The sequence below is a fragment of the Sardina pilchardus genome, chromosome 1 (assembly GCF_963854185.1).
Source record: "Sardina pilchardus chromosome 1, fSarPil1.1, whole genome shotgun sequence".
NCBI classification, from domain to species: Eukaryota; Metazoa; Chordata; class Actinopteri; order Clupeiformes; family Clupeidae; genus Sardina; species Sardina pilchardus.
This window is the reverse complement of record NC_084994.1, coordinates 39,648,296-39,671,992: the sequence shown is the minus strand read 5'-3', so window position 1 is coordinate 39,671,992 and position 23,697 is coordinate 39,648,296. Positions and strand designations below refer to the sequence as shown.

At 46.7% G+C, this 23,697-nt stretch overlaps 3 protein-coding genes across 3 annotated transcripts; 1 reads left to right on the top strand and 2 right to left on the bottom strand.

Annotated features, from left to right (window-relative positions):
- Positions 1-245: 245 nt before the first annotated feature.
- Positions 246-1,345, bottom strand: LOC134092086 (small integral membrane protein 26-like). Its single transcript, XM_062544890.1, has 2 exons — positions 1,112-1,345; positions 246-744 (listed from the first exon to the last, which is right to left on the bottom strand). The coding sequence occupies exons 1-2, from the start codon at positions 1,227-1,229 to the stop codon at positions 560-562; spliced, it is 303 nt and encodes a 100-aa protein (XP_062400874.1). The 5' UTR covers positions 1,230-1,345; the 3' UTR covers positions 246-559.
- A 387-nt stretch (positions 1,346-1,732) lies between these two features.
- sec23b (SEC23 homolog B, coat complex II component) lies at positions 1,733-16,372 on the bottom strand. Its single transcript, XM_062544276.1, has 19 exons — positions 16,214-16,372; positions 14,629-14,933; positions 13,373-13,430; positions 13,017-13,103; positions 11,443-11,679; positions 11,017-11,099; positions 10,481-10,625; positions 8,919-9,077; positions 8,673-8,788; positions 8,133-8,256; positions 7,654-7,734; positions 7,350-7,439; positions 6,551-6,657; positions 5,491-5,644; positions 5,059-5,136; positions 4,742-4,903; positions 4,324-4,410; positions 3,522-3,743; positions 1,733-2,768 (listed from the first exon to the last, which is right to left on the bottom strand). The coding sequence occupies exons 2-19, from the start codon at positions 14,910-14,912 to the stop codon at positions 2,679-2,681; spliced, it is 2,364 nt and encodes a 787-aa protein (XP_062400260.1). The 5' UTR covers positions 14,913-14,933; positions 16,214-16,372; the 3' UTR covers positions 1,733-2,678.
- A 928-nt stretch (positions 16,373-17,300) lies between these two features.
- ccdc85al (coiled-coil domain containing 85A, like) lies at positions 17,301-20,859 on the top strand. The gene is made up of 4 exons (XM_062534924.1): positions 17,301-17,540; positions 19,408-19,660; positions 19,733-19,937; positions 20,061-20,859. Exons 1-4 carry the CDS (start codon positions 17,301-17,303, stop codon positions 20,857-20,859), a joined length of 1,497 nt encoding a protein of 498 aa, XP_062390908.1.
- Positions 20,860-23,697: the final 2,838 nt, after the last annotated feature.

Here is a 23,697-nt window from a genome sequence, read left to right as displayed (position 1 = left end):
GACACGCATCTTCGCAGTTGAAAAAGCCTACTTGAAATGCATGAGTACAACTTCAGATCTCATTTTTAAGCTGTACTTTTAATTACGCCATCAATCAAGCTGGGTTGAATAATGCTTGTAGGCTACTGAACACCCTGTAGTCCGAGCATAACACTCAGACTACAGTGTCAATCAGTATCAGAAAAAGCATTACATTCCAACCAGAGTAAACACACTAAACAAAAAAAAGTGACCAGAATAAAATATTGATGGTGGATTCTGATTTAATCAGGTGTTTCTGACAGATCTAATGCCATGTCTTCAATCAGAGATTTTATGGTTTTCATTCATTATTGCAATGCATCACTGAACAATATCGAATTGCTTGAAGTAATACAATAACAACAATAAAACATACACCGATGGGAAATAAACAGTAACACTGCGTAGGCTATGCTCTGTTAGATATTTACAGACCAAGTGATTTTCTGAAATCAATCGCTTTTGTTTGTGATGGGTGATTCAATGGTGTTGAATCTTGACTGGGATACTCCGTGTCTGTCCCAGTCTGTATCCCAGTTTATGTTTCATCCTTCAGATCCTCTGCGGCTGCAGGGGAGTCTTCAGTAGAAGGGCCTTTGAGGAAATTGAGTAGCCGTGAAGAATATGGGACAAAGTCTTCTCTGTAGACAACTGTTGTTTTGTGGTAGTCGCCTTTATACTTCTCGACGATTCCCTTGTCCTCTTCAACAGGCGTTGCTGTGACTGATTCAAGAAAAACACCAGTGTTGTTAGCTCACCTCTTCTCACACGTTGAGCTAGCCCTTAACCACAAACAAATGTACACGACGAAATGAACTGCTCCAAAGTAAAAATACAGTGACATCCCGTTTATGTTTTTTTCACATTAGAAATTCTCTGTTGACATGTTCAATACACGTCAGACAAAACGCACGACAGAAATTAACGACAGCAGAGAGATTAGACTTTTAAGGTCTACATTTTGAACTGCTCAACGGCCATGATCGCCCCTGCTCCATGAGATAACCGTGTTCCCTCTCCTAACAAGATACTGAATATTTGACACAGCAAAGCGGCGGCTATCACAGGTAAGGTTAGAGGAGCATCTTACCCAAGGGCTCTATGTTATAATATTTGTAGTAGGCCAGTGAACCACATACTGTCCAAGCCCCTATGGCGTACATCAGTGAGGCACGCTTCTTCCACTTAAACACATCACTGATGGGCATGATGCATTCACTTTAGCAAGTAACCGTTTTTAAAAATCCAGTAAGCTGACTGCTGTCATGAAGTCACTTCTCCGCTTCTCACAAGGGCGCAGCCATTTTGGATGTCCTACGTAACTTCCTGTATGTTCTCCCCACCAACGTTTTTTTTTCTTTTTTTCGTTTGGCTGAAAAATGACAGGTGAACTCCTATGTTGAACACAATAAACTTAAATAATATGTAATAATAATACAAATTATTATTATTATTATTATTATTAATATTAATAATAATGAATATAACCACAATATTATCCTTGCTCAGATGACTATGGTAAACCATAGATATACGTATTTATATTATCTATGTATTTGGTTGTGTAGACATACCAAAATACAAAGTGTGATAATAAACCAAAACATAACCAAATATAACTATTTTGCCGCTTTATTTAGCCTGCTTAAATAATGTTTTCACTTATACAACTATTAATGACACTAAACGGGGAAAAAAAATCAACCAAGTATATTTTTTGACATAAACTTTATGCATAGTATTGTGACATACATGGTCAGGTCTGGACAAATTAACATTCCCTTTACAGTATTAAAAGGCTAATTAATAAACAGTGTACCAACAACACGGTTCTTTTCAGACTCTTAAATATTATTAACGACTGGAAGAAGACTAATACAAAGGTGCTGGTCATCCTCTTATAGCTAAGTATTAATGCATCTCACCCAGTAATATGGGTGGGTGCAGTGGTTGCAGTTCCACATATTTGGGCATTCACTAGTTAGGGGGAGACAGGGGTCAGAAAAACATGGTTTTCATAGAAAAGTGGAATGACTGAGGTGGAAAGCAACACGGCAAGGACTTTGCCAACTCCAAACGTTCTTCATCGAACAATCAGTCTTTCTACGTCATCTCATATAATTTCATCTCTACACTATCGACATTCATTCATCAGAACATTAAAGCAATCGTTGGAACAATTTGTTTAAGTGGCTGGGGTCACGGAGAAACAGGCACAAATTAAAAAGGACACAAAACAAACACATAAATCATCATAATCATCCAGTTCCGTGGAATGTTAACAAAAAATATATAACAGTTAAAACAAAAACAAAAAAATCACTACCAGTAATTCATCTGAGGTACAGTATGAAGTTTCAGTAGACATTTCAAAGGACAAACAGGAAAAACACAAACGAACAAACATGCCTTTCCAGATAAGAAAGGTTTTTTTTTCCTTCGATAATGGAAATGTTAATACAGGATCCACCTTAACTAAGGACAATCACACTTTGCAATCTACTTCACCCACTCACTCACTCATTCTCTCTCACTCACACACACACACACACATACATATAGATGTACACACACGTACACACACGCACACGCACACACACGCACGCACACATCCTCATGCACTCCATTCATTTGGTCCAAGGCTGGGAAGGGGGTGTTTAGGCAGAGCTGGACACGGCCAGCTTCTTGAGGTGGTCCATGAACACTTGCAGACTGACGTCGTCTGTGAGGATGGGGGCGCCAGACTCCTGAAACACAAACCGCACAGCACACCATCGGTTAGTCACAGACCACAACTCCGAGAGAGAGAGAGAGAGAGAGAGAGAGAGAGAGAGAGAGAGAGAGAGAGAGAGAGAGAGAGAGAGAGAGAGAGAGAGATATTTACATAAATGATCAAAGTGCGTGTGTGTGTGAGAGAGACTATAGTCCGTATAGATCTGAACGGGTAGTTCAGTGCATATTTGCATGTTGAGAACGTAGAGTGACTTTATTGTGTGGGGACTGGACAGTTGTGTTTCTGAAGGTGTGCGTGTTCGTACATTTAAATGTGCTCATTCATGTTCATATTTTCCTTTTTAGTGTTCATATTTATGTGTGTGTGTGTGTCTGTGTGTGTGTGTGTTTCCCTATATCTGGATATCTGTTTGCATGTCCACACTACTCTGTGAGTGTGAATGTGTGTGTGTGAGAGAGAGAGAGAGAGAGAGAGAGAGAGAGAGAGAGAGAGAGAGAGAGAGAGAGAGAGAGAGAGAGAGAGAGTGAATGTGAATGTGAATGTGAATGTGAATGTGTGAGAGTGTGAATGTGTGTGTGAGAGAGAGAGAGAGAGAGAGAGAGAGAGAGAGAGAGAGAGAGAGAGAGAGAGAGAGAGAGAGAGAGAGAGAGAGAGAGAGAGAGAGAGAGAGAGAGAGAGAGAGAGAGTGAATGTGAATGTGAATGTGAATGTGAATGTGAATGTGTGAGAGTGTGAGTGTTCCTGCGTGTGTGTCGAGTCTCCGTACCTGGCCCCAGCCGTAGAGGTTGTTGTGGGTCTGCGACGGGTTGACCTTGGAGAGCAGGAAGCGCGCCTGCGAGCCGCCGTGTTCCGTGTCCACGTAGCGCGGCATGGGGAAGCGCGTCTGCAGGATCTCCTGCGCGTCGTCCAGCGGCGCCTGCAGCAGCTGCTTGAAGTTCTCGTACTCGGCCATCTCCTGGTACTTGGCCTTCCTCCACTGGGCAATGGTCTGCAGCACACATCAGCACGTCAGCTACGGGCCATACAGGCATCTGGGGCGCTAACTAAGTTAGCAACTTTGCTATGCTAACTAAGTTAGCAATTTTGCTGGTTGCAATGCAACTAAATTGCTAACAGGTTAGCAACTGTGGTTTCATCACTTCCATCATTCATGCATTACAAATGGGGACAGGAAGTTACCTATAGGCTAACTGGTCTAACCAACTTCCAGTGAACTATGCTAAGCTAGGCTAATGATGTTATTGCACGCACAGAGAAGAAAAGGATATAGATCCTCTTATTTCACTCAATTCGCAAATAAACTACTTTTCCAAAACTCTGGCGTGTTCCTCCATTTAAAAGTACTTATAGTACAGTAAAGTACAAAGATAAAATGTCCATTACAACAAAATAGTATATTATTGTATATTACACCAAGGGCTTGGAAAAGTATGGATTACATTTGATTTGTTAGCCGTCAGATCTGTTATTCCCCAGAAAAATAATTAAAACAACTTTTTAAATACTGAACATGAGCATCTCTTCACTGAATAGGACGCATAGAAATGAAGGTGGCCATGTTTGTTTACCTCTCCATGGAAGATGACCAGCTGGAAGAAGGTGTCCATGAGCAGGATGCGGTCAGGGAGGATACTGCTGCTGTCCAACAGCACAGGCTAGAGAGGGGAAACAGGACAACATGAGCAGCTATACAACTAGTTTTTACTCTTCCAACAGCTCATATGGCACAATCAAAAAACAATACTATTAGAGAGAGAGGAAGATGGATAAAAGGAAGGAAATATAGAGGTAAAAGAAGGGGAAAAAATAGAGATATAAGGAAGGAAAGAAAAATATAGAGTTGTAATGAAGTAATCCATCTAGAATTCCTTCAGTTCAGTCATTACATAGCCCACATCAGAGACATGTAGAACCTTCCTATGCCAACTGTGAGTGTAGTGCTCCCCGTGTGTGTGTGTGTGTGTGTGTGTGTGTGGCCATGCTCACCTCTGGGGGTCCGTAGAAGGAGTAGGAGTAGAGGATGGGCTGGATCATGATGAGCGACTGGGTCAGGTCCTGGCGCATGAAGTGGTGCCGGTAGTAGGACGACTCGTCCGGGCTGTTGTTGAACACCTGCAGGAACGGCGATCGCCTCAGGTGGAACATGAACTGTGGGACGGAAGAACACAGGTGAGCAACTTGAGTGAATGGGAAACAGACAAACAAACAAACAAACAAACAAACCAAACCATACCAAACCAAGGTATACATGTGTGTCTGCCTTGAAAAGGCTACACGCAGGTAAGAATGAACCTGACACTCACCTGTGGGTAAAGGGAGAGGGACTGCGAGAGCCTGAAGGAAGTGGGGTCATCCTTATTGTACTGGCCAAATTTCTGACACTGTAGGCAAGCAAAGAACCAGACCGCCCATTAATGCCACAAAACAGACTTTGTTTATTTCAAATGATCGGTCATACATCATCTTACTTAACTAACCACCCAATGTATGGCAGACAAAAGGCTGTTTTTTCCATTAAGAAAAGCTTTTCCATTTCAGTAGCAGGTCACTTCATTCAAGGATTATATTTTGCTAAAGTATTTTACTTTAGCATGTCATCCTTTGGATTACTGTCTCATTGTCTTGATCCAGAAATCAATGAATCAATCAAGCAATCAATCAATCAATCAATCAATCAATCAATCAATCAATCAGTCACATAGCTCCTTCCGTTTGGCGGAGACGTCCAAACTCACCAGGCGAATCAGCTGCCTGTCCAGCCAGCGCAGCACGTCGGGCCCCTCCTCCGTCTCCGCCCGGAACACGCCCAGGCGCGCCATGAGCACCGCCGAGGCCTCCTGGTCGAACGAGGACTCGATGTGCTGGATCTGGGACTGCGCGTCCGCCCAGCTGTGAACGAGAGACAAGAGAGAAGTGCAGATGGAACGGTGAGTGACGCGTTCACACACACGCACACACGCATCATACGTCACACTCATACACACACGGAATGTACACAGAGAAAAGAAAGCACACACACGGAAACACACACACCCACGCCCTGGCCCACAGGCCTATAGACAACAAAAACACCTCCTACGCAAATAGTTTGAACACTAAAAAAAGCGCATCTTGCCAGAGTACACGTAGTGCATGCCAGCTATTGGGAAGGGCTGGTTACCGCGTCATGACTTAAACAGCCTGGAGCCAAAACCTGAGGTGTTACACTCAGTCAATGGCAACAGACCGGCAAGGCTGTCAAAGCATACGTGACATAGAATGGAAACCATTTTTGTCTTGGTGACTTAGGAAAGGTTGTGCATAACCAAAGATCTAACATGAACATGAGGTATTGTTGTGCCCTCCTTCATATGAAAATCTTGAACTTAGAAATAGCCACTAAAAAATGGACGAATTAAAACAAAGCCTAAGTCAAATATCGCAAAACCATTTAAGTTCAATAGGGCACCATTTAGTCAAAAGGACCATTTCAATACCCAGCCTAAATATAAGGGTTTTAATTGGGCTTGTAAAATTGCAATTGAGTTTATTTTTTATAAATCAAAGTTGAATATATACTATTTTAACATCAGAGAACACAGCGCAATACTCAATTCATCCATTCTCTGTCCTCTTTAATGCATCCGCACACTGTATTCTAGATCACATGACGGCAAAGACAAATAGTAAGAAACAAAGAGGTCAGTCTCCTTCAGGCTGTAACTGACAGGAAATAAGCAAATAGTGATGTAGACTTTCAACCCGTGTGTGTGTACTAGTGTGTGTGTGTGTGTGTGTGTGTGTGTGTGTACTCACTTCCTGGCCACGGTGGTGACCCTGATCCTCTTCTGCATGTTGGAGTGCTGGTACTGAGTGATGAACTGGACGGCTCCTCGGCCTCCTTGAGGGATGGGGGCGTTATGCTGCAAACACACACACAGAGCAGGCAATCAAACAACTGGGTCTACCCAGAACTACTCACCCAGGTCTACCCAGAGCTTAACAACCAGGCCTACCCAGAACTAAACACCCGGGTCTACACAGAGCTAAACAACCGGGTCTACCCAGAGCTAAACAACCGGGTCTACCCAGAACTAAACACCCGGGTCTACCCAGAACTAAACAACCGGGTCTACCCAGAACTAAACAACCGGGTCTACCCTAAACTAAACACCCGGCTCTACCAGACACACTGAATACATGAAGAAACGTCAAATAACTTGCATCCTCCAACTTGCACACTTTGGGGTATTCCAAGTATGTGGTTTAGGCCCAAACCTGGGTAAGTTAACTCGGAGTGGTAAAGTGGTGAACCTCTTAATAAAAGAGTTGTATGGCGTCATTCTCCAAACAAAACAATGCCATTGGGCTCTGGTTTAACACAACTAAACCACGTACTCGGAATACACCCCAGAGCAATGACAAATCTGACGCAGTCAGCTCTTTTTCTTGTGACTTGTCACTGAGGTGAAATAATTATTGACGCAAACAATTATTGACGCAAACAACGACGTTCCCACACTTCACATTCCATCTGAAACATTTAATGTGTCTAAAAACCCATTACTGTGCTGTAAATATGCCTGTGGGCCGTTTGGCAGCATTGTGTGCATACCTGGTTGACAACTTCGAAGAATATGCCCAAGGTGGTGGCCGGGGTTAGACTGCACACCTTCCACTGGGTGGTGCCGCCTACGCCCATCTCCTGCAAACAGAGAGAGAGAACGTGGCAGGGTCAAAATGGAGACTCCGTCTCATCCTCGATTGAGGAAAAAACAAACAAGGACTTTTTTGTTGTTGTTGTTGTTTCTCTGGGTGAGGTCAAAATGGAGACTCTGTCTTATCCTTGCTGGGAAACAAACGTTTGTAGAACAAAAAAAAAGACTCTTTCATTTCTGGGCGAGTTCAACTCTACTTACGTTTTCCGAGACGCCTGGCCCCTTGGCTTGGAGAGAGACGCAGGGGCCGATAGCTCCGGCCACTTTCAGCTCGCGGGAGGTCTGGAGGGAACAGTCAAGCCAGTCAGCAGAGATACGGGGCAGCCTTTCCTTACACAACAGCATTTCCTTACAGCGTCTGATAATTGCCCCAGCAACAATGAAACACTTGTGTAGCCTTATCTAAGTCTGACTGAGTAAAGTAAACACATCATTGACATAGTCGGGAATCCTGAAAATCTACGCAATCAAATTCAATCTTATGAATGGATGACATGAAATGGAAGTCCTAAAACAATTTAACTGAAAAAAAATGGTGTCCTCCATTTTGAAAGAGAGAGAGAGGAGAGTCTATGCTCCTGAGTCAACACATGTTACTCATTAACCCAGAGGAGGCCGGGGTTGGTCAGTTTTAACCCCGGCTGTGCTGCTGCTGCTGCCGCTGCCCTGCCGTGCCTCACCTTGACCTCCAGGGTGGCTCCGAAGGCCATGCGGAACTCGGAGTTGTAGTCCTTGTTGAAGACGCGCTGGAAGGTCTGCTTGAACAGCGACGTGTTGAAGGAGTCGCCCATCACAACGTGGCCTCTGTAGCGCAACGCAAACGGGTGGTGTCAGTAGAGAACGCAACACAATACAGTGTGCAGTGAAGGACGTTCAGAAATAAAGACTAATATAAAGACAATGATGTATGTATGGTATCTCAAACAGTGTGGGTCCAATTTGTGAGTAAATACATTCAATTTCAATTTCAGGAAAGTCAAATACGCAATCAAATAATCAATCAAATCAATCAATCAATCAATCAATCAATCAGATCAATCATTACAATCAATCAATCCATTCAAACATTAAAGCATTCAATCAGTCAATCATTCAAACATTAAATCATTCAATCAATCTGTCTCTAAATTCCTATTAGCACAGCTGGCTTACGACTACAGTTCCTACTCTGTAGTCTCAGCCCATGCTGTGTAGTTGCATAACTGTGTTGTGTGCCTCACCCGGTCAGGTTAGCACAGCACTTCATCTCCAACAGTCCCGTCTGGTCCAGTGCACAGGCGTAGATGTCCATGCTGTGGCCATTATCTGCCGCGCGGTGGGACAGTGCCTCGTAGTACTGTAGGTACACACACACACACACATACACACACGTTAACATTTGACATAAACATAGAGCCATGCATAGCAGTTGGTCAAAACTGGCATCTCAAGTGTCCAGAGAGCACTCGTCCAGCTCCGAGACTGACCTTGGTGGCCTTCTTCAGGTGGCGGGCGTTGTCCTTCTGGATGTCGTGCCAGGAGCGGATGGGCGTCTTCAGCTCGTCCCCGACCACCATGCCAGGGCCCTGGGTGGGGGGGCCGCCGGTGAACAGCATCACGCGAGCGCCAGTGTTGGGGAACGTGCCCTAAAGAGAGAGAGAGAGAGGGAGAGGTGATCAGATTTAGGCGTCTGCAACTCAGCTAAGAAAACTAAACATGAAATAAGAAATGTGTACAGTATAATGTGCATTTTTTAGTGTGCATTCATTTAATTGTACATACATAAAATATGAAATGCACACTTGCCTGTTCATATTAAATCCATTTTAGAAATTGGATATATATGTGTTTCATACTTCGTGCAGGCATACATATACTTTTGTAACTATCCCAAACCCATCCCAATAAAGCCCCTTTAAATGACAAATGGAACCTCTAAAGTGTGGCTTCCGTGTTCAGTACAACACGATACTTTAAGTAGATCATTACAACAACTGATAAAGAGCAGGCTAAGTGCTATGCAGTGGTGGTGAGGGTGACCTGGAGATGTACAAGAGAATAACCCATTTCATAGGCCACAACTGAATACACCAGTCAATGACCATCATGTCATAACATACAAATGTACATAGAGTGCAGGAAGCAGATGATTCAAATGTAGAGGCAAATATAGAGGCGCGCGCAGGTGTGTGTGTGTGTGTGTGTGTGTGTGTGTGTGGATTCAAATATAGAAGTGGTTCCAAAAGATACAAATCAGCTGTGTGCCACCAACAGCGCTGTAAAACATGACGTTCCAACTCCGGTCAGGGTGTGTGTGTGAGTGTGTGTGTGTGTGTGTGTGTGTGTGTGTGTGTGTGTGTGTGTGTGTGTGTGTGTGTGTGTGTGTGTGTGTGTTACGTAACATATGCAACGTGGTTGAAGTGATACTGAAAGCAGGCTAAGGTCACAGCAGCAGGGAGTGAAGTGCCACGAGTGCAGAAGCCGTATCTAACACTGCTGTTATCAAGCCCAGGCCTCAGAGTACAGCCAAGGAACAGACACATCCGCAGTGTATTATGAAACAAATATTGATTAGTGACTTAGGGAGAGAGGGAGGGAGGGGGAGGGAGAGAGAGAGAGAGAGAGAGAGAGAGAGAGAGAGAGAGAGAGAGAGAGAGAGAGAGAAAGAAAGAAAGGGGGAGGGGAGAGAGGAAGGTGGAAGGTTTTGTTGACGTGTACAGACCAAAAACAAATAAATAAATAAAAAACGCAATATGAGGAATAGCAACTCTCAGTTGAATCTGAATGAAAAAAAAAATCAATAGACAATTGTGAGAATACAAAAATAACTATTTTTTGAGAGAGAGATTTCATTTGATTGTCAATGCTGAATAGATATCTCAAAAATGGCTTCTCTGAACCCACACCTCCAGTCATCTACCTCACTCTACTGCCAAAGCTGAGCCAAATCCCAGCTCTCGTGGCACCACAGAAAACACTCATATTCGGTGTGACACACACACAAGCCTGTCAGTAACGGAGTCTAAAGGTCAAAGGTGAGGGCCGTTACCTCCAGCAGGCCGACGGCGATGGAGAGGGCGACGCCAGTGGAGCGCAGCGGACGTTTGCCCTGGGGCACCGGCCACGGATCCCTCTGGAGCTCGCCCAGCAGGTCGGTCAGGTTCATGTCCACCTTGTGCACCGGCTGCAGGAACCTGCGTAGGGCGAAGCAGTGGGGTGGACATGAAGGGGTTAATAGGCCATCCAATGTAGTTAGGGCAGCAAAAAAAGCAGTCGGAGAAGAAAGGGTTAATAGAATGGCTTTAAGGCTGTAAGAGGGGTTAGATTCACATCCAAACAGGCTTCCTCTAATGTAGAGGGTGATAGTGGAGGGGGGGGCATGGGTGACCTCACTCTGAGGCCATGGTCTCTCTCACTTCCTCAAGTTAAAAATGATGCCGTCACAGAAAACAAAATGTCAACGAGCAAATGATTCTGGTCACATGAGAGAGAGTGTGAGTGAAGACTGGTGTTGGTTTCTGCCGCTGCAGCACAGGAAGTGGACGGCAGTAGGGGAAGTAGACGGCGGTCTCGTGTGATGCGTACCTGCAGGAGGCGGTCGTGTCCGGCGGATTGAGCGGTCGGCCCTGCTGCCCGGAGGCGGCCGGCTTCATCAAGCCCAGCATCTCCTGATGACCAAACCGAAAACACAACCGCCGTTAACACACCGCAACACACACAGCCTCTTCACAACACTTATGATAACCGCCATTTCCCAAGAATTAGCCACGGCTTATTCATTGTTTTTGCAAAAATTCTGCAACTATGAGGTTAATACATGGTCAGTTAATATGGCATTAATATGGTTCTGTTTCTTGTATCTGGCACAAACCACTGTCTTGCAGCTTATACACAATACGGCTAACACACAGGAAATTACTCAAACCAAATCTCCAATATGGCCCGACATTACAACAACGCTGAACAACTACAAGCATATGTTTCCGCGTCTTTGGCGGGCGCGTTCAGTACCTGGATCTGTTTGGGCGTGAGCTCCTTGGTGCCGCGGAAGACGTAGCTCTTGGCGATGCCCTCGCAGCTGAGCTCGTGCACCTGGATCATGCGGCCGAAGGTGATGAGGCCCACCAGGGCGTTGGGCGGCAGCAGGCTCAGCGACATCTGCAGCGACTCGCGCAGCGCCTGCAGGTCCTCCTCCTCCAGACACGTGTCCACCACGTACAGGAAGATCAGCGGGGACGCCGGGCCGCGCTGGGGGGGGGGGGGAGGGACGGACGGACGGAGACAAGAGAGGGTCAAAAAGCAGTTTCGTGGTACAGAACAGAAGAGAAGAATAGAAGAGAAGACAGAGGGAAAAAAAAGGGACGTTTTTATTGACTTTGTATAACACCATCTAATTTCTAGAGGTCATTTCTAGTAGTAATTTTTAGAAGATCCGAGAGGATGACAGACAGAGGAGACAGAGGAGGGTGAAAAAGCAGCTTTGCGGTGCAGAATAGAATAGAAGAGAAATGAGAGAAAAAAATAGGGACGTCTTTATTGACTTTGAACAACACGATCTAATTTCTAGAGGTAGTCATTTCTGGCAGTCATTTCTAGAGGATCAGAGAGGATGTGATGCCTCGCTGGGAAAGGACGGAGACAGAGGAGGGCCAAAAACGAGTAGCAATGTCATGGAACAGAAAAGAAGAGAATAGTACATCTTTATTGACTTTGCACAGCACAACCAAATTTCTAAGCGCCTATGAGTCACAGATAGGGATGCAAACGTGATATGCCATTTGAAAGAGGCAGTAAATGGTTACGGGGTTGTTGAAAGAGAAGGTGTAGAATGGACAGAATGAGGTCATTGGCAAATATGCCGGCAGAATATTGAGGTGATCTGTTTTTTTTTTCCAATCATTCTATGACCTTTCAGAAAAACAGTCTGATACGGACGCTAAACTCCATATACTACGTGTCTTTGGTTTCTCCTAGCAAAATAGGAATCTATGATCATGGCAGCATAGGGACTAGTGAGACTATTTCTTAACAATCTCAGCTGTGTGTGCACCACTATGTTCTTACTCTGATGCCCTACAACGGTCTTCATATGAAAAAAAAAGGTGACCATTTTGGGGATAATTCACAAGAAGGACCATGCATTTTAGATGGGCACGGAAATAACTTTAAGTGGGACTGCAGTTTTGTAGTTAAAAAAAAAAAATCCATCATGAAATAACCTTAAGTGGGACTGCAGTTTCTAGTTAAAACAAAAAAATCCATCATTTAGCGAACACTATCAGCAGACTGACTGCAGATCACACATCCAGCACTATGGCCTAATCCCATTGATAACCATTACATACATTCGGTCTCCCTTTTCTACGGAGGCCCCTGATGACCTCAAGTTATCAGCCAGCCTCTGGAACAGTGGCTAAAGTTCACATGTTCCACTGTGAGCATGGGGGAGCATGTATGCAATGCATGTATGTAGGTATGTGTGTGTGTGTGTGTATACAGTGTGTGTGTGTGTGTGTGTGTGTGCAGTGTCACAATCTGTGTGTACAGTACAGTCTGTCTGTGTGCCGTGCAGGAGGTGTGTTTACCTGCACGATGTACTCGATGGTGGAGAACTGCGGCATGAGCTCAGCGGGCTGGTTCACCTCGGAGATGCCAGCGTAGGATGGAGGGAACTGGACAAAGGATGGAGCAGAGCGGGAAAAATCAATCAATCAATCAATCAATCAATCAATCAATCAATCAAGACACCCAATACACTCACCAGCGGTGTGGACAGATATCACAAGACACGCATTATGAACTTTGGACGGGTGGAAGGAATTTAATTTGTGTATCTTAAGCGGCGTTTAACGACTGCTATGAAAAGGACAAAGAAGCCAGTGCTCCATGCCAAACAGGACTCAGGAGTCAGAGTGGTGTCTTCCACTGAGGGCATACTTACTGGATTTCTTTGGAAGCAGAAGTTGCAGGCCCATATTTTGGCTCGGTAGTCCACTTGGCTACAAGGCAGAGCGACAAAAATGCAAGGGGTGAAAAAAAAAAAAATCATTCACTGTAATCATTAGGCACAGATAAAAACACTATGGACAGATCAAGGAGTGAAGGTAATGTCTTGTTAATCAATTTACAGACTGAGGAAATAGACTGAAAGCTTTCAAAAGTGTGGGGGAGGGGGGGAGGGTGAGTGATCCCCTTTCACTCAACTGAATGGCTAATAAACATAACTAAACACACACACACACACACACAGAGGACTGTTTGGCCTGTGATGAAGGGGCCTCCCAGACACACAGAGAGCTGATAGATGGCCCTTTCCAATGGGTGCATTAGCATGATCAAAGAGCAGATAGCACTTTTACAGCATGGCCCCCCTGGCCACAGAGGCTTAAGGTGGGATGGCAGGATAACAACACTTTAGTATTTTAGGGTTTCATCTGAAGGTTTTACGGCGGGCTTTTGTTAGGGTAAAGTGAGGTTTCCACCATTAAAAAAAACAGTACAGTGTTGACCAGATGACCACATGACCACAATACACTGATGATACACATGATACACTTAAACAATCATGCAGGACTAGGGATTTTGTGTGAGCAGCAGACCCTCAATGGCAGGCAGTGTTGTTGTTGCGCATGTCAGCCTAATAACCAGAACTGTGTACATGCCTCAGCTGCAGAATGGCTAAAACTTTAAGTTACCATCAAATCATGGCAGTCTATGAGCTTCACCTATTGTGACGTTTTAAGCAAACAGAACCTCGATGGCAGGTAAAAACATCAGCAACATCTGTACGCACATGATCAGATACACCTCAGCAATCATGCAGAACTTAGGACTCTGAATGAGCAGACACTCAAAGGCAGGTAAAACATCTGCACCATCTGGTACATGCAATCAAATAGTAACACGACTCTTGTTTAGGTAAAGTGAGGTTTCCGCCATTAAAAAAAACAGTACAGTGTTGACCAGATGACCACATGACCAGATACACTTAAACAATCACGCAGGACTAGGGATTTTGAGTAAGCAGACCCTCAAAGGTGAAAAGGTGAAAAATCTGCACCACACAGACAATCAAACAGCAACACGACTCGAGAGTCATCTTCTCACCAGAGCACCACATCTGCACCACACACACACATCTGCACCACACACACACAATCAAACAGCAACACGACTCGAGAGTCGTCGTCTTCTCACCAGAGCGGGTTGAGCGCCGCCTTGCAGTTGGCGCGGCTGCACAGCACGGGCTCGTACTGGACGGGCGGCAGGTCGGGCCGCTCCTTGAGCGGCGTGAAGAGGCAGGAGACGGGCACCACCAGCCTCGTGGCCTCCAGGCGACTGGACGGCCACAGGTTCCAGCTGAAGCGCGCGCCATCGCGGTCCTCGTTCTGCTGGATGAACTCCTGGTAGGTCATCGAGGCAGCCTGCTGCTGTTGTTGCTGCTGCTGTTGTTGTTGTTGTTGTTGCTGTTGCGCGTCCATTGTGGTGAAATAAGTAGAGAACTGAGGATGGACAGAAGATAAAGAAGAAGAGAGGGGAGGAGAAATAAAGACAAATGTTGTCAGTGAAAAAGTGAGAGGGAGGGAGGGAGAGAGAGACTAAGTGTGTCTTTGTGAGCCTTGGCCAGACACTCGGAACAAAGCTTTTCTACACGCTGACGTTTGCTGCCTGGTAGACACAACCGGTTGAACAATGGAAGAAATGAAAGGTGTTGCCTTTGTGCGTCACTCTGAACTTGCCCGACATCTTCTTAATAAGTGTGTGTTTATGCAAGAGGCCAGGCTATTTTTAATGAAGAATGTCAACAAGTGAGTGACAAAGGCTCAAGCAGCGTGTTACATCAACCTTCCATTGAGCTGTAGGAATGCCAGGAATAGACAGCAGCGTATAGATATTATGAAACTTGCTATAAGGTGTTATTCTTAGTTACACTAATCGAGGTACTGTCAGTTCTTGCACTCCTAACCCCTTACATCACAGGGGGTGAACCAGAAAGTGCAGCAGATATCTTATCTGCAACTCAAAGGGACACAAAGTATACCTGTTATCCAAGCCAACTAGCAGCTGAGAGCAATTATCAGATTTTTCTGAAACAGAGTGCTGACGTTGACAATATTGACAAGCAAAACTGCTACAATAACTTCAACACAACCCTACACGGGGAAGAATACATCTCGCTACGATACACGCATCATAGGCTGGGCAAAATTACAGTATAACGTGACGTCGCATAGGTTGGGCTACTCAACACTTTTACTGATGTTAACTATGAAGTTCATATCAACATGCATCACCATTGTACATCTGAAACATGCCGTGACAACGCAGACGTCAGTAATTCAAAACATAAAAACGTATTTGTCGAGACCAAACTAGAACAGAATGTTGACCTGACATGATCAGCTGTCTCTTTAAAACAACAGATGCTTCTCAGCCGGTATCTGGGTTATTGGCTAGCAAGCTGGTAAAGTCGGTGAAGCAATGCTAACTATGCTATGAAACTACCCCCGGCACTGCCTACGCTACAGACGATTGAATTAAACCTTACAATTAAAACCTCATATGACCAATGTCTCCAGTGAAACCGACCTCAGACTTAAAAGACGTTACCATGAACCTAAGCAGAAATCTAGCAGTGTAGCAGACAGACAGTCAAGAAAATAAGATAGCCAAAAAGCTATCATGCTAACAAGCGACGGTTCACTGGGCTAATCCGGGGCTTCGCCCAACCTGAGGAGCTGGCCTAGTTCAAGAGGAAAGCAGTTTGATGATCATATCATACCTGGAATGAATCCGTAAATCCAAACGGCAATAAATAATTGAAATGTATCTTCTGTTGTATATCAATCACATCTGCACTAAAATAAGCAGATGGGCAATGAAATTTCGGCTGGCAACTGCGCTCAACCGGGCTCAACCCGACCGGTTTCTTCTCCGCTGTGGAATGACGTGTTACTACACATTCAGCAGTTTACTATTGGCTCCATGTTTCCTAGACGTCACCAGCGCACTCCTCCCACAAGTGGGCTGCTACAGATAAGCTGAACATCGAGTTTCCCTGGATAAAATGTTTCCATAGTTATTTCTATGCAATTAATGGTAGCCTACTTTGTTCTTATACTTTCTCTATTATTCTTCTCAGTGTTTTTTGTTTGTTTGTTTTGATTAAAATCTTCACATTACACATAGGCCTAGTAGTTTTCTTCTGGCCTGGATCAGTGTTCCATTATACATTTATTATAGGCCCTTGGATTGTGTTATTCATTTAACATTAAAATGTAAAAGTGTCACGAGCTACTATGACTAAAATTCCAACCCAGCTAAGATCAGTTGCTTTGTCAACCTGTAGATGGCACTGTTTCACCATCAACGTCTAGCCCCCCAGGAGGGTGGGAGGGAAAGCGAGAGAGAGAGGGAGAAAGAGAGGTCGATACTGCAGTCACGCTCTCTCTCTTTCCCAGTGCACTTGCCGGAGATGCTGCTGTGCATCCTCCCCTATGTCTTGGCGGAGAGTGCGGAACGAGACGAAGGCGTGCACATCAAGTGCCGGCGCTAAGCCGCGGATCCCCCTGCCTGGACGCACGATGCCTTTGATGCTGTCTTGACACGCAAACTCGGAGGAACTATGTGCGCGCTGAGAAGGTGTAAGGAGGAGCCGGGTGTAGCATTTTTCACGTTCAACTAACTGATAATCCTCAGCTGTTGCTTTGGGGGGGAAAGAGTAGCCTCACCCCCTATTGCTGTATCGGAAGCTTGCGCTTTTTCGGTGTGTCCCACAGACCCGCCTTGGTTCGGATGCGGACAGATGTTGGCAGGAGCCCTGTGCATATTTTTCAAGTAGTTTGTTGTATTGTAGCTCGTCCGTGCTCATGGAGAAAGCTACCCAGCCCCAGCTGCAGCTGTCAATATCCAAGGGGACGGAAAGTCCGGCGGAGGATATCGCCAATCTGTCGGACGAGGAGCTTCTGAAGTGGACCAAGGAGGAGTTGGTGCGGCGGTTGCGGCGGTCCGAGGCGGACAAGATGAGCGTCATCATGGACCACGCCAATCTGATCCGCGAGGTCAACCGCAGCCTCCAGTTGCATCTGAACGAGATTCGGGGGTTGAAGGTGAGGGGGCGCGCGCATTTTCTCAAGGATGAGATCATAGTTTTCATTTTTTCCTCAGTGGCACCTGAAATGCGCACGGCAGGTTGAGTATCTCACTGTCACACTTGGAATCTCCGTGAGGGAATAGACAGATTAAGTGTTTGATTGTACATGTGTGTGTGTGTGTGTGTGTGTGTGTGTGTGTGTGTGTGTGTGTGTGTGTGTGTGTGTTAGCCTACTGTACATGAGCCAGATGCAAGGTTGATCATCTTTATAAGTGAATTCATTGAATATAAAACTGTGAAATCGTGTTTAATTAACCATTTGGATCTCCCAATTTCTAGTGAATAATTGAGGGACACACCTGTTGTGTGCATTCCTGAGAGCAGCAGGAGAGCCTAATGATCGGCACTATATAACACCGGCTCTTCACCGTATATCAGGATGACATCTCCAACCCACACACTCACTCTCCCCCCCCCCCCCCCCCCCCCAGCCCCTCTCCACAGCATATCTTGCATGTTTTTTGAAGCATCGTCGTCTGGCGATTCAGCAGGCAAAACAGTTTACCTTCGCAGGACATTCCTCATTAAATCACCCACACAGAGATGATATCCAGGTTCAGCCGCAGCAGCAGCCCTGCCAAGTCCCGGCCCCGCAGTGACGCTCGCTTGATGAGGAGGAGGAGAGGGGGCGCGTATATACACATGGGAGATTTAAACATCTTAACTGCTCCCCTACTGCTTCTTCTTGAGAGAAAAAAAGACAAGCTTCATTATAGAGAGCTATGGCATCGGGAGGGGGGGCCGGAGAGGGTGAAGTGCCAGGTTCTGACTCTGTCAGCTTCCCTGAGATGCACGAGGGGCGAAAGTCGCCGGGCGGTGAGATAATTAGAGCAGAGGAGAGGTCCGGGGGGGCGAAGTGGCTGACTAATGGGTGTGAATCAGAAGCTGGTGGTGGAGCCTACACCTTGAGAGATACAGGATAGAGATATGTAAAAAAACCACACTAGACATCGGCCAGACCTCAGTGGTGCCTGGTACTTAGTCTCCTCAACCATCCTCCCACCAAAAACACCCTCCTCCTCCTCCTCCCTGACCAGGCCGTCTTGCAGCAGGACACAGGACGGGCGGTGTAGGTCACTGGGTGGCTGGCTGTCTCTCTACAGAGAAGTGAACGGATCTGTGGACGGCTAGTCGTTAGAGCTGCCATGGACAATGAAAAGCTTCAGGCTCTTTGGCTTGCATCATCGGCCCACATCTCTTGTCTCTTTTGTAGGATACTTCATGTTGAGAGTTTCTGAGCTCAACTGAGGTTGCGCAAGATATTGCTCTTCAAAGGAGCTCGGTGTATAGAGCTGAGTTCCGGCAAGCACTGTACCTAGAAAAGATGATACTGTATGTGACATGTCACAGGGCTTTATGATCCAATATATTGCTTATATTCCTTAGGGTTTTGAAATCTCACAGTGTATTAATATTTTCTTAGATCTCTACTTGCAACAGAATACAGATGATTTATGAAGTGTTGAGGGCTCTGTAGATCCAAATGTTCTAACAGAGAGCTCTTTTGCATTGACTGTCCTCCTTATTTTTGGTATATAGGCTACAGTGTTGTTGTTTTTGTGTGTGTGTGTGTGTGTGGCAGTATACCTGTTAAATGGCAATGCGTGAATAAAGGAAGGGCACACACAGTGGAAAACTGAACTACACGGCCGCTCGTTGCTGTTTCCATGATCAATGACCATCTGACTCTCTCTCTCTCTCTCTCTCTGTCTCTCTCTCTCTCTCTCTCTCTCTCTCTCTCTCTCTCTCTCTCTCTCTCCCTCTCTCTCTCTCTCTCTCTCTCTCTCTCTCTCCTTCTCTCCCTCTCTCTCTCTCTGTGGCAGGACGTGAACCAGAAGCTGCAGGAGGACAACCGTGAGCTGCGCGACCTCTGCTGCTTCCTGGACGACGACCGTCAGAAGGGCAAGCGGGTGTCGCGCGAGTGGCAGCGCCTGGGCCGCTACAGCGCCAGCATCATGCGCAAGGAGGTGACGCTCTACCTGCAGAAGCTCAAGGAGCTGGAGCAGCGGCAGGACGAGGTGATCAAGGAGAACCTGGAGCTCAAGGAGCTGTGCCTCCTGCTGGAGGAGGAGCGGGGTGGCGGCGGCGGGGGCGGGGGGGAGAGAGGAGGTGGTGGGGTGACCGGAGTGGGTGGAGGAGGAGGAGGAGGAGGAGGAGGAGGAGGAGGAGGGGTGGGGAGTGGGGGGACTACTGGACCCGGGTGCAGGAGCTCCATCGATAGCCAGAGCAGCCTGCTGATGGTGCCCGGCACGGGGCTCCTGATGAGGGACGTCGGGGACGGGAGCAGCACCTCCAGCGCCGGCAGCGCCGACAGCTCCGACCACCACCACCTCCACCACCTCCACCTGCACAAGCAGAGCCTACTGGCTGGAGGAGGAGGAGGAGGAGGCACAGGAGGAGGAGGTGGAGGAGGAGGAGGAGGAGGAGGAGGGATGATGGGGAGCAGCAGCAGCCCAGAGCACCTCCACAAGTCCAGGACCTCAGTGGGAGGAGGTGGTGGAGGAGGAGGAGGCGGAGGAGGTTCGGGAGGTGGCGGAGGCTCGGGAGGAGGTGGGGGCGATGTGTCCAGCCCCGAGCACTTCCCCACGCGCCACCGCAGCACCAGCCTGGACTACCCGTACACGCTGCCCCAGCCCTGCCGCCCGCGCTGCGGCTCCATCTCCGTGCCCGACCACCGCATGATGCGGGGGCTCAGCCCCGAGAAGTACGGCCGCTCGGGCAGCGGCGGCAGCAGCGGCAGCAGCGGAGGCCTCCGCAGGAGCCCCGAGCAGCGTCCCAAGCACGGCACCCACCACGACTCCCCGCGGCAGTACCACCACCACACCCATCCGCATGCCCACCACCCCCAGCACCACCACCACCACCACCAGCTGGGCTCCAGCCCCAGCAGCCCCATGGGCAGCCTGGAGTTCTTCCAGCGGCACCGCGGCAGCGTGGGTAGCGTGGGCAGCGGCTGTGGTAGCCCGGAGCCCCGGCAGGGCTCGCTGCTGGGCACCCCCGAGCACCGCGGAGGAGGAGGCGGGGGCAGCCCGGAGACGCTGCGGCACCAGTACGGCGTGAGTCCGGAGCACGGCGGCGGTGGCGGTAGCGGCAGCGGGAAGTTCGGCAGCCCCGGCCGAGACGGCGGCGTGCAGCGGAGGCCGACAGGGGACGAAGTCTCGCCCCACCACCACCAACGGAGCATTTACAACGGAATGAACGGTGGGTCCCCGTCGTCGTCTTCGCCATCCACCTCATCATCATCATCATCACACTGGAGGCCACCTTTAATCTGACCCGCGGGCAGGTACAGTAGCAGAGCGCTGTGGTGGAGAATGCTTAGCTGGTTTAAGGCAGGCCTAGCAGCTATACCCTGCCCATCAACCCTCAACCCTTTCTTGGTGTCTGTATTAGCTGGTTTAAAGGCAGGCCTATACCCACTGATCTAGAAAGAATACTTTATAGATCAGTGCCTATACCCTGCCCATCAACCCTTTCTTGGTGTCTGTATTGACACCCGTGCAGCATGTCAAGCTGATCTTTAATGTGTTGAAATGTTGAATTTTGGGGCTTTAAAGATGACAGAATGGATGAACCGAGTATTTTACCTTGCTCGCTGATGTTAACATCGAAGCTACGCCACTTTGATCTGTCAAAAACATGGTCAGATGCTATTTTGTGAGCCCTTTGTACAAGCCTATAACTAGACTGGGGAATACATTGGCCCAGTTCAGCAGATATCTTCAGGTATAAATGGCTGCTTTAAAGGTTCAACTAGCTGATTTAACATAATGGCGGAACCAAGATCTGCAGAAGAGTACTGTATATCTCCAGATGAAGGATTGAGTATACCTTGACTGATGGTATCCAAGAGTACATGAGAAAAGCACATGATATTTCCTTTGCAGTGATAGTTGGACTGTAGAAGTGACTAAAATCAGGGACCTTGCTATCATGTGTAGATTTATTTATTGGGTTATGATTTAATAAGATCACATACTGGGATGATGTGTGATGTAGCCGCTCAGTCATACTTAGCCGACTGAGATAGCATCTGCTTTGGCGTCTCGGTTATCCCATCAGTGGAATCACTGTGTGTGATGAAACTGCCTTTAAACTCCAAAGATAAAGCGTCTGATGTGGCTCAATACTTGATAAAGTACCACAATATTCAAATGAGTCTCTGTCCTCCTCCAGCCCCACTGCCTATTGGGCCAATTGTGCAATGCATCACAGTGATCTTATGTCCTGAATTATTGAACACGGTCCTCATTCAGCAGCTCAACCTGAGACTCTGCTGCTATGAATGATTGTGAGCCTGTCTGACTTGAAAGTCAAGCCCATCTCTTCTCTGGCATTTAGCTGGCTGCAGCAGGAGTGCGGTAGTATAGGAGACTCGGGCTAGCTGAAGGAAGCGACTCTACGGTGGTCTGACGGCTGCGGTGGTGTCATTTTGAGAGACTCATTAGTCAAGCCCCTCTGCCTTTAGACACACTCCATTAAACCTGACATGGTGTTTCAGATTAAATGTTTTATCAGGGGGGCCGACGTGAAATTGTGGTTATACAAGCGACTTTATGACTGCCGCCGGTGCTGCCTATAACTTGCTGCTTGGCTTGCGGCGTAAAAGACAGAGGATCCTCTGATGCAGAACCTCTATTATCATTTAGCAGACACTTTTATTCAAAATGTTTTCCAGTATACAGATAAGGTATACTGTGTATTTTCACTTCCAGTATATGCTCTGTGGTGATTGAATCCATGATCTTGATGTAGCCTAGTTAGCATGTTGGTCTACTGCAACATATTATCCCATCTTCTTCTTCTTCTTCTTCTTCTTCTTCTTCTTCTTCTTCTTCTTCTTCTTCTTCTTCTTCTTCTTCTTCTTCTTCTTCTTCTTCTTCTTCTTCTTCTTCTTCTTCTTCTTCTTCTTCTTGTGTGGAAGCACATTAGCTACTAGGATATTTTCAGATCTGGGAGGCAGTGGGGATCCCCTTTTTCTAATGAGCTCATTTTGAAAACCACTCAGAGAGATACAGAGAGAGAGAGAAAATCAAAACAAATATGTGTGAAATAAAATGCTGGCTCTGCTTCCGTTGCTGCTGCTGCTGCCACGCTCCACTCTGACTTGCGATGCCATTAATTATTCCTCTCCAAATATGCTGCAGCTTCACCTCCTGTCTCCTCAGGAGCTAGGCGAGGTTAGCGTGTCAGGAGAGAGAGGGGGAGAGAGAGAGAGAGAGAGAGAGAGAGAGAGAGAGAGAGAGAAAACACAACAGTGGGAAGAGAGAGAGTAAATGAATAGAGAAAATGAAAGAACAAGAGTATCAAAGCTCGGGGAGAAGGCCTGACCAGTGTTTAAATACCCCACGGTGGCTTTTGAGGCCTTCTAGCTGAGGAAACTGCTGAGTGGCCATAGCTGACACAAGCCACAGGACGTCTCCCTCAAGGTGAGATATGTGCTTTGCTTTGCAGTATTTTTTTTTATCCTACTTTTTTTTATCACCAAAAAATAGACCCCATCGTGAGCAACTGGCGTTTTGATGTGGAGAAGCCATATGGTTTCTATCAATTTGAAACCACGAGAGGAAGGCCTGCGACTTTTAACAAGCTCAGGCTACTCTCACAAAGGGTGTTGTTCAAATTAAGAGAAGACCTCTGTGCTTTACCTGCTATGTAAATGAAACCAACCATGTACAGTTTTGAATTTGTTGATTAGACCTTCAACTCAGATCTGTCTCACCATCTGAATAGCAACGGCTAGCACAAGCAACTAGCATTATTATTGTGCTGTCAATATCTTGTAGCCTACATCACCCGATAGCAAATCCAAGACCATGAAATGCTATTTGAAAAAACGAATATTTCCCCTCCTTCGTTTTTAATTCCGTTCGCACCGATGCTAAAACTCCTCGAGCAAACAGGTGGTCAATCAGAGATTTCAAATAAATGAGGGAACATGTAACAATGCAAAAACACAGTTTTCCCTTGATTACATGCAAAAGTGTATTTCGTTTTCCCATATCAACTTTGCCTCATCTGTCCATCATCTTACAAAGCCAAATTTGTTTGGTCCGAACAGCTCTGGTTTGAGCATAGTTGCTCCACAACGGTAGTCTGGTTTTCACCATACT

Coding starts and splice junctions, on each gene's coding strand:
- LOC134092086 (XM_062544890.1), bottom strand. CDS start 1,229: ATGCCCATCAGTGATGTGTTTAAGTGGAAGAAGCGTGCCTCACTGATG. Junction 745..1,111: donor TTATAACATAGAGCCCTTGG/GTAAGATGCTCC, acceptor TTCTTGAATCAG/TCACAGCAACGCCTGTTGAA.
- sec23b (XM_062544276.1), bottom strand. CDS start 14,912: ATGGACGCGCAACAGCAACAACAACAACAACAACAGCAGCAGCAACAA. Junction 11,100..11,442: donor TCACGCCCAAACAGATCCAG/GTACTGAACGCG, acceptor TTTGGTCATCAG/GAGATGCTGGGCTTGATGAA. Junction 5,645..6,550: donor GTCACCACCGTGGCCAGGAA/GTGAGTACACAC, acceptor TCTCGTTCACAG/CTGGGCGGACGCGCAGTCCC.
- ccdc85al (XM_062534924.1), top strand. CDS start 17,301: ATGGAGAAAGCTACCCAGCCCCAGCTGCAGCTGTCAATATCCAAGGGG. Junction 17,541..19,407: donor ACGAGATTCGGGGGTTGAAG/GTGAGGGGGCGC, acceptor TCTCTGTGGCAG/GACGTGAACCAGAAGCTGCA. Junction 19,661..19,732: donor CCTGCTGGAGGAGGAGCGGG/GTGGCGGCGGCG, acceptor GAGGAGGAGGAG/GAGGAGGAGGAGGAGGAGGA.